Source organism: Morus notabilis, unplaced genomic scaffold, assembly GCF_000414095.1.
Source record: "Morus notabilis unplaced genomic scaffold, ASM41409v2 Scaffold446, whole genome shotgun sequence".
In the NCBI taxonomy this organism is placed as follows: Eukaryota; Viridiplantae; Streptophyta; class Magnoliopsida; order Rosales; family Moraceae; genus Morus; species Morus notabilis.
In genome coordinates, this window is record NW_010364530.1 from 39,919 (window position 1) to 51,630 (window position 11,712).

The window sequence follows — 11,712 nt, forward strand, 5'->3', positions numbered from 1 at the left end:
TATATATGTGTGTGTATATACATGCTTATGGGTCACAGTCAACTATCAAAACAGGCAAAGATATTAAATGCGGAGTGAACATTAAATTACTTTATGCCCTCATATCCAAATAGCTGACAAGCTTTGACCTCAATGGAAGTGGAGGGTAGTGTGCAAGAATATTCCTGAGAAATCAATTCTCTTAACATTATTTTCAAATACCCATTTTCAGTATCAACAACAAAAAGAAGTGGGAAAGCTAAGGTAGATGGACCTAGATGGCCCTAGCGCCATAGTAGAGGACATAGTGCGAGTGGCGGAACGAAACGAAAGACCTGCACACGATGTACAAGGATGCACATGGCAACGCAGACGCAGGAACAGATATTCACCACATTCATATCAGATGTAGAGAGAGAGAGAGCTCTTAGAAACAAATGTGTGGAGGAATGAGCTTTCCTGGGTTCATGATATCGTTGGGATCTAATGCCGCTTTTATTCTTTTCATTGTCTTCAATGCCTCCACTCCTAGTTCTTTTTCAAGATACTGAATGAACGCAAAATAAATTTAGTTAGAACAGATGAACGTTAACTGTGGCACTCGGTTCTATTGTATAGATGCTAGACCATGGTCATGATAAGGTATTAGTTGGCTGACTTGGCTCATGAAGTCTAGAAGTTGCTTTGAGTATTTTATTTCATGTACTAAGTGGCTACCAAGCATGAGCTACTGAATGAGTACCTTAATTTTCCCCGTGCCGACGCCATGTTCGCCCGTGCAAGTTCCTGTTTAGCAGTCACATACGTATTTTAGTAGCTTAACTTGATTAGAATATAGAAGACTACGGTGACAAATAACCAACCTGAATGTTCTACATTACACTTCAACTAAGATATTCAGAAAGAAGACTTAATTCTGATACGAAGTTATGAACTAGAATTGGCAAGTGACAAATAGAACCAAAATATAAAATGTCATACAATTTACTCCAATCACACAATGACCGCTATAGAAGATAGAGGTAACCATTTTATTTATTTATTTAAATGCTGAAAAGAGTATGTACTCGTACCTTCCATTGCCAAAGCAGTATGGACCATAAAATGGTTCAATCTCTCTGCTTCCTGCCGTTGCTCTTCTTTGGTAGGGTCAAAGAGGATAATTGTGTGGAAGTTTCCGTCACCGGCATGAGCAATGACTGTGCTGTCATCAGAAAAAATACGACATTATAATCTAGATCATTACACTATGTTCACTTTGATGTAGGATAGCAAGTATAGGATATTAGGGGTAAATTACAAATTTATGTTTTTATTGGATTTTGTTTTATTGAGATTTTGGTAAAAGGTCATTGTTCCATGTTTTGGACAGTGTCCTAAAGGAACTGACCCCACAATCATCATCGCCGAGGTGGTTACCACTGTTTGTGCCACTTGACATCAGCTCAGGTCAATTTCAAGGAACCACCACTGTTTGTGCCACTTGACATCAGCTCAGGTCAATTTCAAGGGCTCTGATACCACTCGGCGGGGACAAAGGTCGAACATCTAGAATAAAAACTAGGGAATAACTTTACTGAATCTGAAAGAAAGAAAGAATTCCAAAGAGAAAAAAAAAATCATGTTTGGATGTGGGGCTATACAAAATACGATAGGAATCCTAGTCCTATGAGAACTCTACAAAATAAAATAATATCTAGGAGTTTAATTGAAAAACGAATCCTAGTCCTATTAGGACTGTACAAAATAAAGCGAATATCAGAAAAAGAAAAAAAATTCTAATCAAAGTACATCTCCTCGAGAAGATGAAAAATCCTACTTCAAATAAAACCCTAACTAAATAATACAAAATCCTAATAAAACAGAAATTCTTAATTTAGTCCAAAATATCCAATACAAGCTGTGCTACATCATACTTCAACTAAGATATTCACAAAGGACTTCATTCTTATGTGTATGCGTGTGGCCTAAAACCCCTTGGTCTAATGGCACTGGGGGTTTGGATGGTTTGGGTGGGGTGGGGTTTAAGTGGGTTGCGAATTTAATCCCGTGTTGTATCAAAAAAAAAAAAAAAAAATGTGTATGCGTGTGTAGAAGAAGAGTCATTTTCAGGAGAAAATACCAAACCAATGGGGACGCATCCAGCTCTTGTTTGGACCTTGAAATTAGTTCTGCAAGGTGCGAAAGAGGAACACAGACGTCCTGGGGAAAAATGACAAAAAAAAAAAAAAAAAAAAAAAAAAAAAAGGAAAAACTTTAGGGGTTTAAAGAACTTTAGCGGTTTAAAGCCAACTCTGACTAAAGAATCATATATTATTCATTAACAAAATGCCATTTTGAAAAAGAGTTGAAATCTGCTTAGTTATTGCCAAAAAGTCAATAGTGAAAACTTAAAGATAGATGTAAGAAATTCTCCAATTTCCTACAACAGTATGGTTATGCAGATTGAAAAATGAGATTTAATATTTTTTTTTTTAAGTGTCTTTGTTTCAATTCTCTTTGAGGCTCGGCGACTCCTGAACAGCATTATTGGGAAATAGCTCTCGCACTAAAAGCTAGGAGTTAATCCTAATTAGTTTATAGTACAATGTCAAAAGATTCTAGTCGCAGAACACATTTTTCAGAGTATTCGTTCTTGTACCAAAATTTGACTCTTCAAGACTTAGCATCTCGCTTTGTTCTCTTTCTTATTTTCCTATGAAAAACTAAAAAACAACAGTTGAAAGAAACCAAAACAATCACTGAAGTTATTTTCATTAAACACAGTATTGCAAATTATAAAAAATAGTAACAATAATAACCAATTGTTCCCTTTATCAGTATACCGATATTTTTATCTTTTTCTCATTGCAATCTTACTTTACGGGGGCATAAATGTGCAGCAAACACAGCCTAAAAACAAAGAACGAAAAGCCACACAGAAAAAAAAAAAAAAAAAAAAAGGCGCTAAATTTAGATATATAACCAGATCTATATATCAACCAAATTTCTACTTTAATGATCTCATGTTCTAGATTTCTGTATTTCCTTTTCCCTCCAAATCCTCAAGAGCAGGACGCAGAAGGAGTTGGAGAGCCTGAGTCAAACCCAAGATTTTCCCCCTAAAAACTTCTCTGCTTTGATCTATATGATCTCTACTCTCTCTGCAGCCATCTCAATATACAAAACGGAACGGAATCTGAGTCTCTGAAAACTACAAACATAAAGCTTTATTTATAGACTGAGCAATCCTAACCTCACCAGGACTCCTGATCCAAATAAAAACCAAAATAAAGAAAAGATTCTAATCACAATATATATCCTTAAACTCAAATAACAACAGAGAATGACGAGCCCTAATATCTTAGAACTTCATTTGTAATTTATAAAAACTAAAGATTTCTAGAAAACAAAACAACTGCACAGAATCCCAAAGACCAATTTACTGGCCATAGTCTTAAGCAAACTAAATAAATATTAAAACTGACCGTACTCATTGCCTCAGAATTAGGTTGCATTGCAAAGCAAGCCCAAAGCGCCTCCTTCCTTATCTGCAAGTAAACAAAACCTAAGCTGGTGAGCATATAGAAAAGGGGGCCTGAAATTAACATATCAACAAAAAATTTATGATTGAAAGGAAATAGAAAAGATGTATATACATACAATCATACTACATGTATAAATAATATTTAAAAAAAAAAGACTGTATCCTTCCCAGTACACACGAACTCTAGGCGTCTGAATGCTGATTCTATAAAGAGTAATTGGAAAAATTAAGCTTTGAGGGATGAGTAAACCCAAATATAACTCAACAGAGCATTGAAAGTTCAAATACGAAATATATATATATATATCTATATATATACATATTTACATATCAAATAATATTAAAGCACAAAGCCACAAACACAGGGACAAATCCTAGTCAGTTTATAGGTTAAGTAGTATCTACCCTCCAAAGTTCTTTCTTTGCTTCCGGTTCTTCAGCAAAAACAAAGTCTGAGCCATTGTGTTCGGAAACAATCTTCTGAACAATTAGTGTTTGCTCGCGTGAATATGCCTCTAGAAGCACAAAACACAGCACTCAAAGTTTTTATAGGCAATAAATAAAGATTCAATAGGCAAAAAGACAATTGCTGAATCGTAATTTACCTGTGCCTATGAATTCAAACATTAACGTTGGAGTTTCAGGCAAGTTTTTTCCATTAGCAATATTGATGGCCCTGATTTGAACCTCATCCAGTAGCTCTACCCTTGATACCTATCAGTGATAAGTGGGAAATCTGAGAAGCAAATGAAAATAAATAAATAACATAATGCACAGCTCAATTCCTACCTGTATACCAGAAAGCATAGTAGCAATAGCAACATCAGCTGCATCCTTAACTGAAGGAAAATTACAGATGGCAACCTGCAATAGTATTGAGCTTGAACAGGTTATTTTAAATAACTGCAACTTTCAAAAAAAAAAAAAAAAAAAAAAAAAAAAAAAAAAAAAAAAAAACAAAAAAAAAAAAAAAAAAAAACAAAAAAAAAAAAAAAAAAAAACAAAAAAAAAAAAAAAAAAAAACAAAAAAAAAAAAAAAAAAAAACAAAAAAAAAAAAAAAAAAAAACAAAAAAAAAAAAAAAAAAAAACAAAAAAAAAAAAAAAAAAAAACAAAAAAAAAAAAAAAAAAAAACAAAAAAAAAAAAAAAAAAAAACAAAAAAAAAAAAAAAAAAAAACAAAAAAAAAAAAAAAAAAAAACAAAAAAAAAAAAAAAAAAAAACAAAAAAAAAAAAAAAAAAAAACAACAACAACAACAAATACAAGCCTTAATCCCAAATTAATTGGGGTCGGCTATATGGATTTCTAAAATGAGGTTGAAAATAAATCAATACAACCCATTGGAAGAAATGCCTTATAGAAGAATTGAATCTCATACAAGTAGTTGGAAAATCAAATAGCTTTTTTCTTAAATATAGTTTTAGTTGATGAACATTGGGAGGGCATTAACCGTAAGTTAGAACTATAGAGACAGACCCTTGAGACGGAGAGATTTAAGTTAAGTAGAACGAAGACTGAGTACATGCATTGTAGGTTTACTAATTTGAGAGATCAGAGTGATGGAATTTCTTTGGATGGTGTGGTGATGATAAGCTCCAATCCAAACAATCAATTGAAAATGACAAATCGGAAAGAGAAATGCTAACAGCGGAGCTTTGATTAATATCAATGGCGGAAATTGAGTTACAGAAAGAGATATGGGGATATTCAAGAGATCCCTTGCTCTCCCTAAACTATTTTCTCTCAGAAGTTTCACAAAATGAATAATGCTCCCTTATTCTACCTCTGTTCTATTTATACTCACTATCTCTTAATCCACTCACCAATCCCAAGGCCTAACTAACTACTAACTACTTAACAAATATAACAAACCAACCCTAATCACAAACCACTAACCACTTATTATATTGATTACTAATTACTAACATAATCCTATCATTACTCCCCTCCCCAAGACACCTTGTCCTTAAGGTGTTGATCAGGTAATTGCACTTGAATGATGCCATCTTCTTCCCATTTCAATGCACGTGAACCTTGGAATGTCAAAGGTAGCAGCAACTTTCAAAGAACCCAACTCAGTGCTAATTAACCCAAAAATAGAGAGCCTTGGAAAGGTAAACCCAGCACTTAGCTCGCCGGAATATGCCCCAATCGCACCATAATCATGAAGCCCAACCCCAATTGTGCGAAAATCAGCCTGTCAGAATCATGGTACCCAGTCCAAATCTGACCAGATTTTCGGAACCCAGCCCAAATCTTGCTGGAACTCACGCCGAATATCCCTATTAAACCTATTACGCCTGAATTAGGCCCAACCAAGCCCAATGTGACTCTGCCCACACTAGAATCGCAAGACCCAGCCAAATTCGGGTCTAATTCTCTGACCCGACGAGCGCCAGATGGGCTCAGATCGAGCCTGGCTTCCCACTCCAAATCGCGCAGCCAGACAAGCCCCCCTCTCTGCCTTTCCACGTCTGTCGACGCCCCTTCCACCAGTTCTCCTCCGCGCGGCCTCTGGTTGTAGTTCAGCTCCAGCCCATCGCCAATCTGCACTCCACGGCACCGCTCCCCACCAATCTGACCTCCAGGTCGTGGATCCAAAAGATTATGGTTGAATTGTAACTCCCGCCAACCCTGAGCCCCACCCAGGCCAAATCCAGCGTCGATCAGCCCTCCCCGTTGCAGATCTGGGCTTCCCAAGCCCTAACCGGCATCAATCTGCTGGTCCCGTCGCAGATTGGGTCGATTCTGGTTGAGATTGACCCCTCCGCCGCACGGGTTCTCCTCGCGTTCAGCCACCTTCCCCTTCGGCAATCTGATCTGCCCTTCCTTGTGCGGTTCCACACGATTCTAGCCAACATCTCCAAGTCTGAAAACCCTAGCCTTTTCTCTGGGAAGATCCGCCTCCTTCCCCAGCTTCCGATCATCATTTGCCCTCAGATTGATGCCGATTGATTCAGATCTGAGCGATATCGCACCAGATCGCGAAAAATTGCTTGGAGTGTCATCGGCCTCGCGCGATTCCAGATCTCTTCGCGTTTTCTCTAAGGTCGTTCGTCAGTTTTGACGCTCCAAATCTGGTTGCGACGAGCCACCACCAGAAACATAAAGATCTGAAATCATTCCTACGTTCTATGGCTAAACCTTCATATTCGTTTTCGAAAGCAATCTTTGTGTTGGTCTGAAGTGTTAAAGCAAATTCATCTTGAATTCACTCCAACAAACAAATGGTCGTCTTCCATCCTCCCACTGAAACCAATCTAGTTCGTCATCTTCCATGAATTCCTCTGCAAACCAAATCTTTTCACGTTCTGAAAATCGATATTTTTGATCATATTCTTCCACTTTTACGATCCAAGAATCTGGATATTCTCCTGAGAACATTGGCATTTCTAATCGCTGCCAACGTCCACACGTTCCAGCCATTTCTATACCCAAGAAAGTGCTCTGATACCAAATTGATAAGCTCCAATCCAAACAATCAATTGAAAATGACAAATCGGAATGAGAAATGCTAACAGTGAAGCTTTGATTAATATCAATGGCGGAAATTGAGTTACAGAAAGAGATATGGGGATATTCAAGAGATCCCTTGCTCTCCCTAAACTATTTTCTCTCAGAAGTTTCACAAAATGAATAATGCTCCCTTATTCTACCTCTGTTCTATTTATACTCACTATCTCTTAATCCACTCACCAATCCCAAGGCCTAACTAACTACTAACTACTTAACAAATATAACAAACCAACCCTAATCACAAACCACTAACCACTTATTATATTGATTACTAATTACTAACATAATCCTATCATTACTCCCCTCCCCAAGACACCTTGTCCTTAAGGTGTTGATCAGGTAATTGCACTTGAATGATGCCATCTTCTTCCCATTTCAATGCACGTGAACCTTGGAATGTCAAAGGTAGCAGCAACTTTCAAAGAACCCAACTCAGTGCTAATTAACCCAAAAATAGAGAGCCTTGGAAAGGTAAACCCAGCACTTAGCTCGCCGGAATATGCCCCAATCGCACCATAATCATGAAGCCCAACCCCAATTGTGCGGAAATCAGCCTGTCAGAATCATGGTACCCAGTCCAAATCTAACCAGATTTTCGGAACCCAGCCCAAATCTTGCTGGAACTCACGCCGAATATCCCTATTAAACCTATTACGCCTGAATTAGGCCCAACCAAGCCCAATGTGACTCTGCCCACACTAGAATCGCAAGACCCAGCCAAATTCGGGTCTAATTCTCTGACCCGACGAGCGCCAGATGGGCTCAGATCGAGCCTGGCTTCCCACTCCAAATCGCGCAGCCAGACAAGCCCCCCTCTCTGCCTTTCCACGTCTGTCGACGCCCCTTCCACCAGTTCTCCTCCGCGCGGCCTCTGGTTGTAGTTCAGCTCCAGCCCATCGCCAATATGCACTCCACGGCACCGCTTCCCACCGATCTGACCTCCAGGTCGTGGATCCAAAAGATTATGGTTGAATCGTAACTCCCACCAACCCTGAGCCCCACCCAGGCCAAATCCAGCGTCGATCAGCCCTCCCCGTTGCAGATCTGGGCTTCCCAAGCCCTAACCGGCATCAATCTGCTGGTCCCGTCGCAGATTGGGTCGATTCTGGTTGAGATTGACCCCTCCGCCGCACGGGTTCTCCTCGCGTTCAGCCACCTTCCCCTTCGGCAATCTGATCTGCCCTTCCTTGTGCGGTTCCACACGATTCTAGCCAACATCTCCAAGTCTGAAAACCCTAGCCTTTTCTCTGGGAAGATCCGCCTCCTTCCCCAGCTTCCGATCATCATTTGCCCTCAGATTGATGCCGATTGATTCAGATCTGAGCGATATCGCACCAGATCGCGAAAAATTGCTTGGAGTGTCATCGGCCTCGCGCGATTCCAGATCTCTTCGCGTTTTCTCTAAGGTCGTTCGTCAGTTTTGACGCTCCAAATCTGGTTGCGACGAGCCACCACCAGAAACATAAAGATCTGAAATCATTCCTACGTTCTATGGCTAAACCTTCATATTCGTTTTCGAAAGCAATCTTTGTGTTGGTCTGAAGTGTTAAAGCAAATTCATCTTGAATTCACTCCAACAAACAAATGGTCGTCTTCTATCCTCCCACTGAAACCAATCTAGTGCGTCATCTTCCATGAATTCCTCTGCAAACCAAATCTTTTCACGTTCTGAAAATCGATATTTTTGATCATATTCTTCCACTTTTACGATCCAAGAATCTGGATATTCTCCTGAGAACATTGGCATTTCTAATCGCTGCCAACGTCCACACGTTCCAGCCATTTCTATACCCAAGAAAGTGCTCTGATACCAAATTGATAAGCTCCAATCCAAACAATCAATTGAAAATGACAAATCGGAATGAGAAATGCTAACAGTGAAGCTTTGATTAATATCAATGGCGGAAATTGAGTTACAGAAAGAGATATGGGGATATTTGCGAGATCCCATGCTCTCCCTAAACTATCTTCTCTCAGAAGTTTCACAAACTGAATAATGCTCCCTTATTCTACCTCCGTTCTATTTATACTCACTATCTCTTAATCCACTCACCAATCCCAAGGCCTTAACTAACTACTAACTACTTAACAAACATAACAAACCAACCCTAATCAGAAACCACTAACCACTTATTATATTGATTACTAATTACTAACATAATCCTATCAAGTGATTGGGGCTTCTAGGAAATTTAGGTACCTTGGGTCCATAGTGCAGTGTGAAGGGGATATAGATGAGGATATTGGACATAAGATTAAGGCGGGGTGGGTTAAGTAGAAGAATGTCACGGGAGTTTTATGTGATGATAAGATGCCTATTAAGTTGAAAAGAAAATTTTATAGCACAACAATTCGCCCAGCTATGTTATACGGTAGTGAATGTTGGGCTATCAAGAGACAACAAATATACAAGATGAGTGTGGCGGAGATGCGTATGTAAAGATGGATGAGTGGCCATACGAGGATAGATCGCATACGGAGTAAAGTTATTCGTAGTAAAGTAGGTGTAGCACCAATAGAAGATAAGGTGCGGGAAAACCATCTGAGGTGGTACGGGCATGTACAACGTAGATCGTTAGATGCACCTGTTTGTGTTTGGGAGAACATCCAAATACCTAGTACTAGGAGAGCGAGGGGTAGACCAAGAATTACTTGGGCCGACGTAGTTAAGCACGACTTTCAAGATCTAGGGTTTCAGGAGGGTCTCGTGTTTAATAGAACAGACTGGAAACAAGAAATCCATATAGTCGACCCCAACTAATTTGAGATTAAGGCTTGTATTTGTTGTTGTTGTTGTATAGCTAACTTAGTTTCTTGTTTCGCGTTACTTAAATATCTTTAACGCATCTGTTAGAACTTTCTATAATACTTCATTATTCAGTAAAATTTGTAGAAATCAAAGACATTTAAAGATGGCATCCAAGATTCTTGCAGATCCTTAAGTCAAGTGGGAAACGTGTACTGCCATATGATTGATGTGGAATTTTGGAAAGTCACAACCTTAATATATAAATCAAATGAGAAATAAACACTCACATGAATGTCCTATCACGACTACAACAATAAAACACAGCTACATAAAAAGCGTCTTGCTAAAATAACAGAGAACGCGTAAATTAGTAAATTAATCAAATTTCTTTCAAATAAGCCTTTTACGAATAGGATCAAGGTACCACTGAATATTGCGGAATTTTCTGAAGCCGAAGAGTCACTTCTGTTATTACACCAAGAGTTCCTTCACTTCCAATTAAAAGACGGGTCAAGTCGTACCTACAAGATATGAAGTCTGAGGTTAATACAATTCTTAAGCTAAAACCAAAGATTGTGAATATGTGATATAAAGGCCACGAATTCAAAAAAACCATCAGACATGAGACCACCTAAGTGGTTTCACAGTTCAAACGTGTCTTGCAGAAAATTAATTGTTCTGCTGATTATATTACTCTAAATGCTGTCTCTGCACATAATTGAATATCAGAAGTATTTTTCCCCTTTTTTTTCAAGTAATCAAATTTCATAGTACTGCTTCTAAGGCAAAAAAATTCAGTAGAAAAAAATAATTAGACAATGTCAGCTCAAAAGAACTATGAAGGCCTGTGAAAAACAAGAAATTAAAATTAAATAAAAAATCTACCCTGCAGCACTCTTTCGAGCACGAGATGCCGTCTTTACAACATCTCCATCGGCGAGAACTACCTGGAACATAAACAACATATAAAATACATAATACATTAATATTCAGATATCACAGGTAAGGATTAACCAACCCTAGTATTGTTCAAGCATCGAAAAGAAAAAATAGTAATAGAAAAAGAACCTTAAGATTAATGACATTGTCGCGCATTGTTCCATACCTACATGCTAAATATAGTCATTAAAATGAATCACAATTTTAAAGCATAAAAATTACATCTTGAGAAGTCTCGTTTGCTGTGTTTAGTAAAAAAATTTAATGCATAACTTGAGGTTTTCAAAGAAAACGGGAAAAAATTAAAAAAAAAAAAAAGTAGGGGGAACTCATGAATCTTTCAAAAATTTCTGGAAATCTAGTTGATGGGTTGATAACCCACAAGAAGGCATTCTACCCACAAGGCGGATACTTCGGATCCCACTTGGACAAATTGAAAGATATTGTCGATAAATGGAAATCTTTGGATTTTTTATATATCTCAGATTTTCTCGCGTATTAAAGTTGGGCGTGCACAAAATTCACATGGCTTGAGATATGTTAATGAGATAGGACTAAGCCAAAGTTTGACGTCCTTATATACCTCTCTAAAACTAATAAACTACATAACTACACGAACTATTAAAGTTATCGATTGATTACTTAAAAAAGCTCCCTTATAGTAGACAGGCAAAGGCTGATCCTGAAGCTTGCAATGCTTGAATTTCGATAGGCAATAAGCTTATAACAAAGCGGGAAAGAGGAGGAAAAAGTCATCTAAATAAGAGTAAAGGTAAAGGTAAAGCTTCATTAAAAAAAAAAAAAAAAGAGGCAGAACGACTACCTGACAGCTAATGAACCTGAGCAACGTGTAGCACACATACCCCCAATGGTTGCACCAGGTCCTGCACATTTTTGAAGTACATGAAAATCTAAAAGTTCAAAATCAACCAAACCCCCTAACCAAATCCAGCTCATAAGCGTTCTTGATGCAGCATGAAATTGTTACATATGTCAGAGCGGGG

General features: G+C 38.1%; 1 protein-coding gene across 2 annotated transcripts in view; it reads right to left on the reverse strand.

Annotated features, from left to right (window-relative positions):
• Window positions 1-11,712, reverse strand: part of LOC21395633 (D-lactate dehydrogenase [cytochrome], mitochondrial) — a 14,038-nt gene continuing 2,326 nt past the window's right edge. The window contains exons 7-18 of one of the 2 annotated variants that reach the window (XM_024171231.1): window positions 11,532-11,592; window positions 10,838-10,874; window positions 10,655-10,716; window positions 10,194-10,290; window positions 4,295-4,369; window positions 4,111-4,219; window positions 3,911-4,020; window positions 3,447-3,509; window positions 2,102-2,181; window positions 1,053-1,183; window positions 722-765; window positions 1-526 (exon numbers count right to left, since the gene is read on the reverse strand). In XM_024171231.1, coding sequence (XP_024026999.1) covers window positions 407-526; window positions 722-765; window positions 1,053-1,183; window positions 2,102-2,181; window positions 3,447-3,509; window positions 3,911-4,020; window positions 4,111-4,219; window positions 4,295-4,369; window positions 10,194-10,290; window positions 10,655-10,716; window positions 10,838-10,874; window positions 11,532-11,592 — 989 coding nt within the window. In that variant the 3' untranslated portion in view covers window positions 1-406. Of the gene's footprint in view, window positions 527-721; window positions 766-1,052; window positions 1,184-2,101; window positions 2,182-3,446; window positions 3,510-3,910; window positions 4,021-4,110; window positions 4,220-4,294; window positions 4,370-10,193; window positions 10,291-10,654; window positions 10,717-10,837; window positions 10,875-11,531; window positions 11,593-11,712 lie in introns of those variants that run through there. The other variant, XM_024171232.1, reaches the window with a different exon arrangement.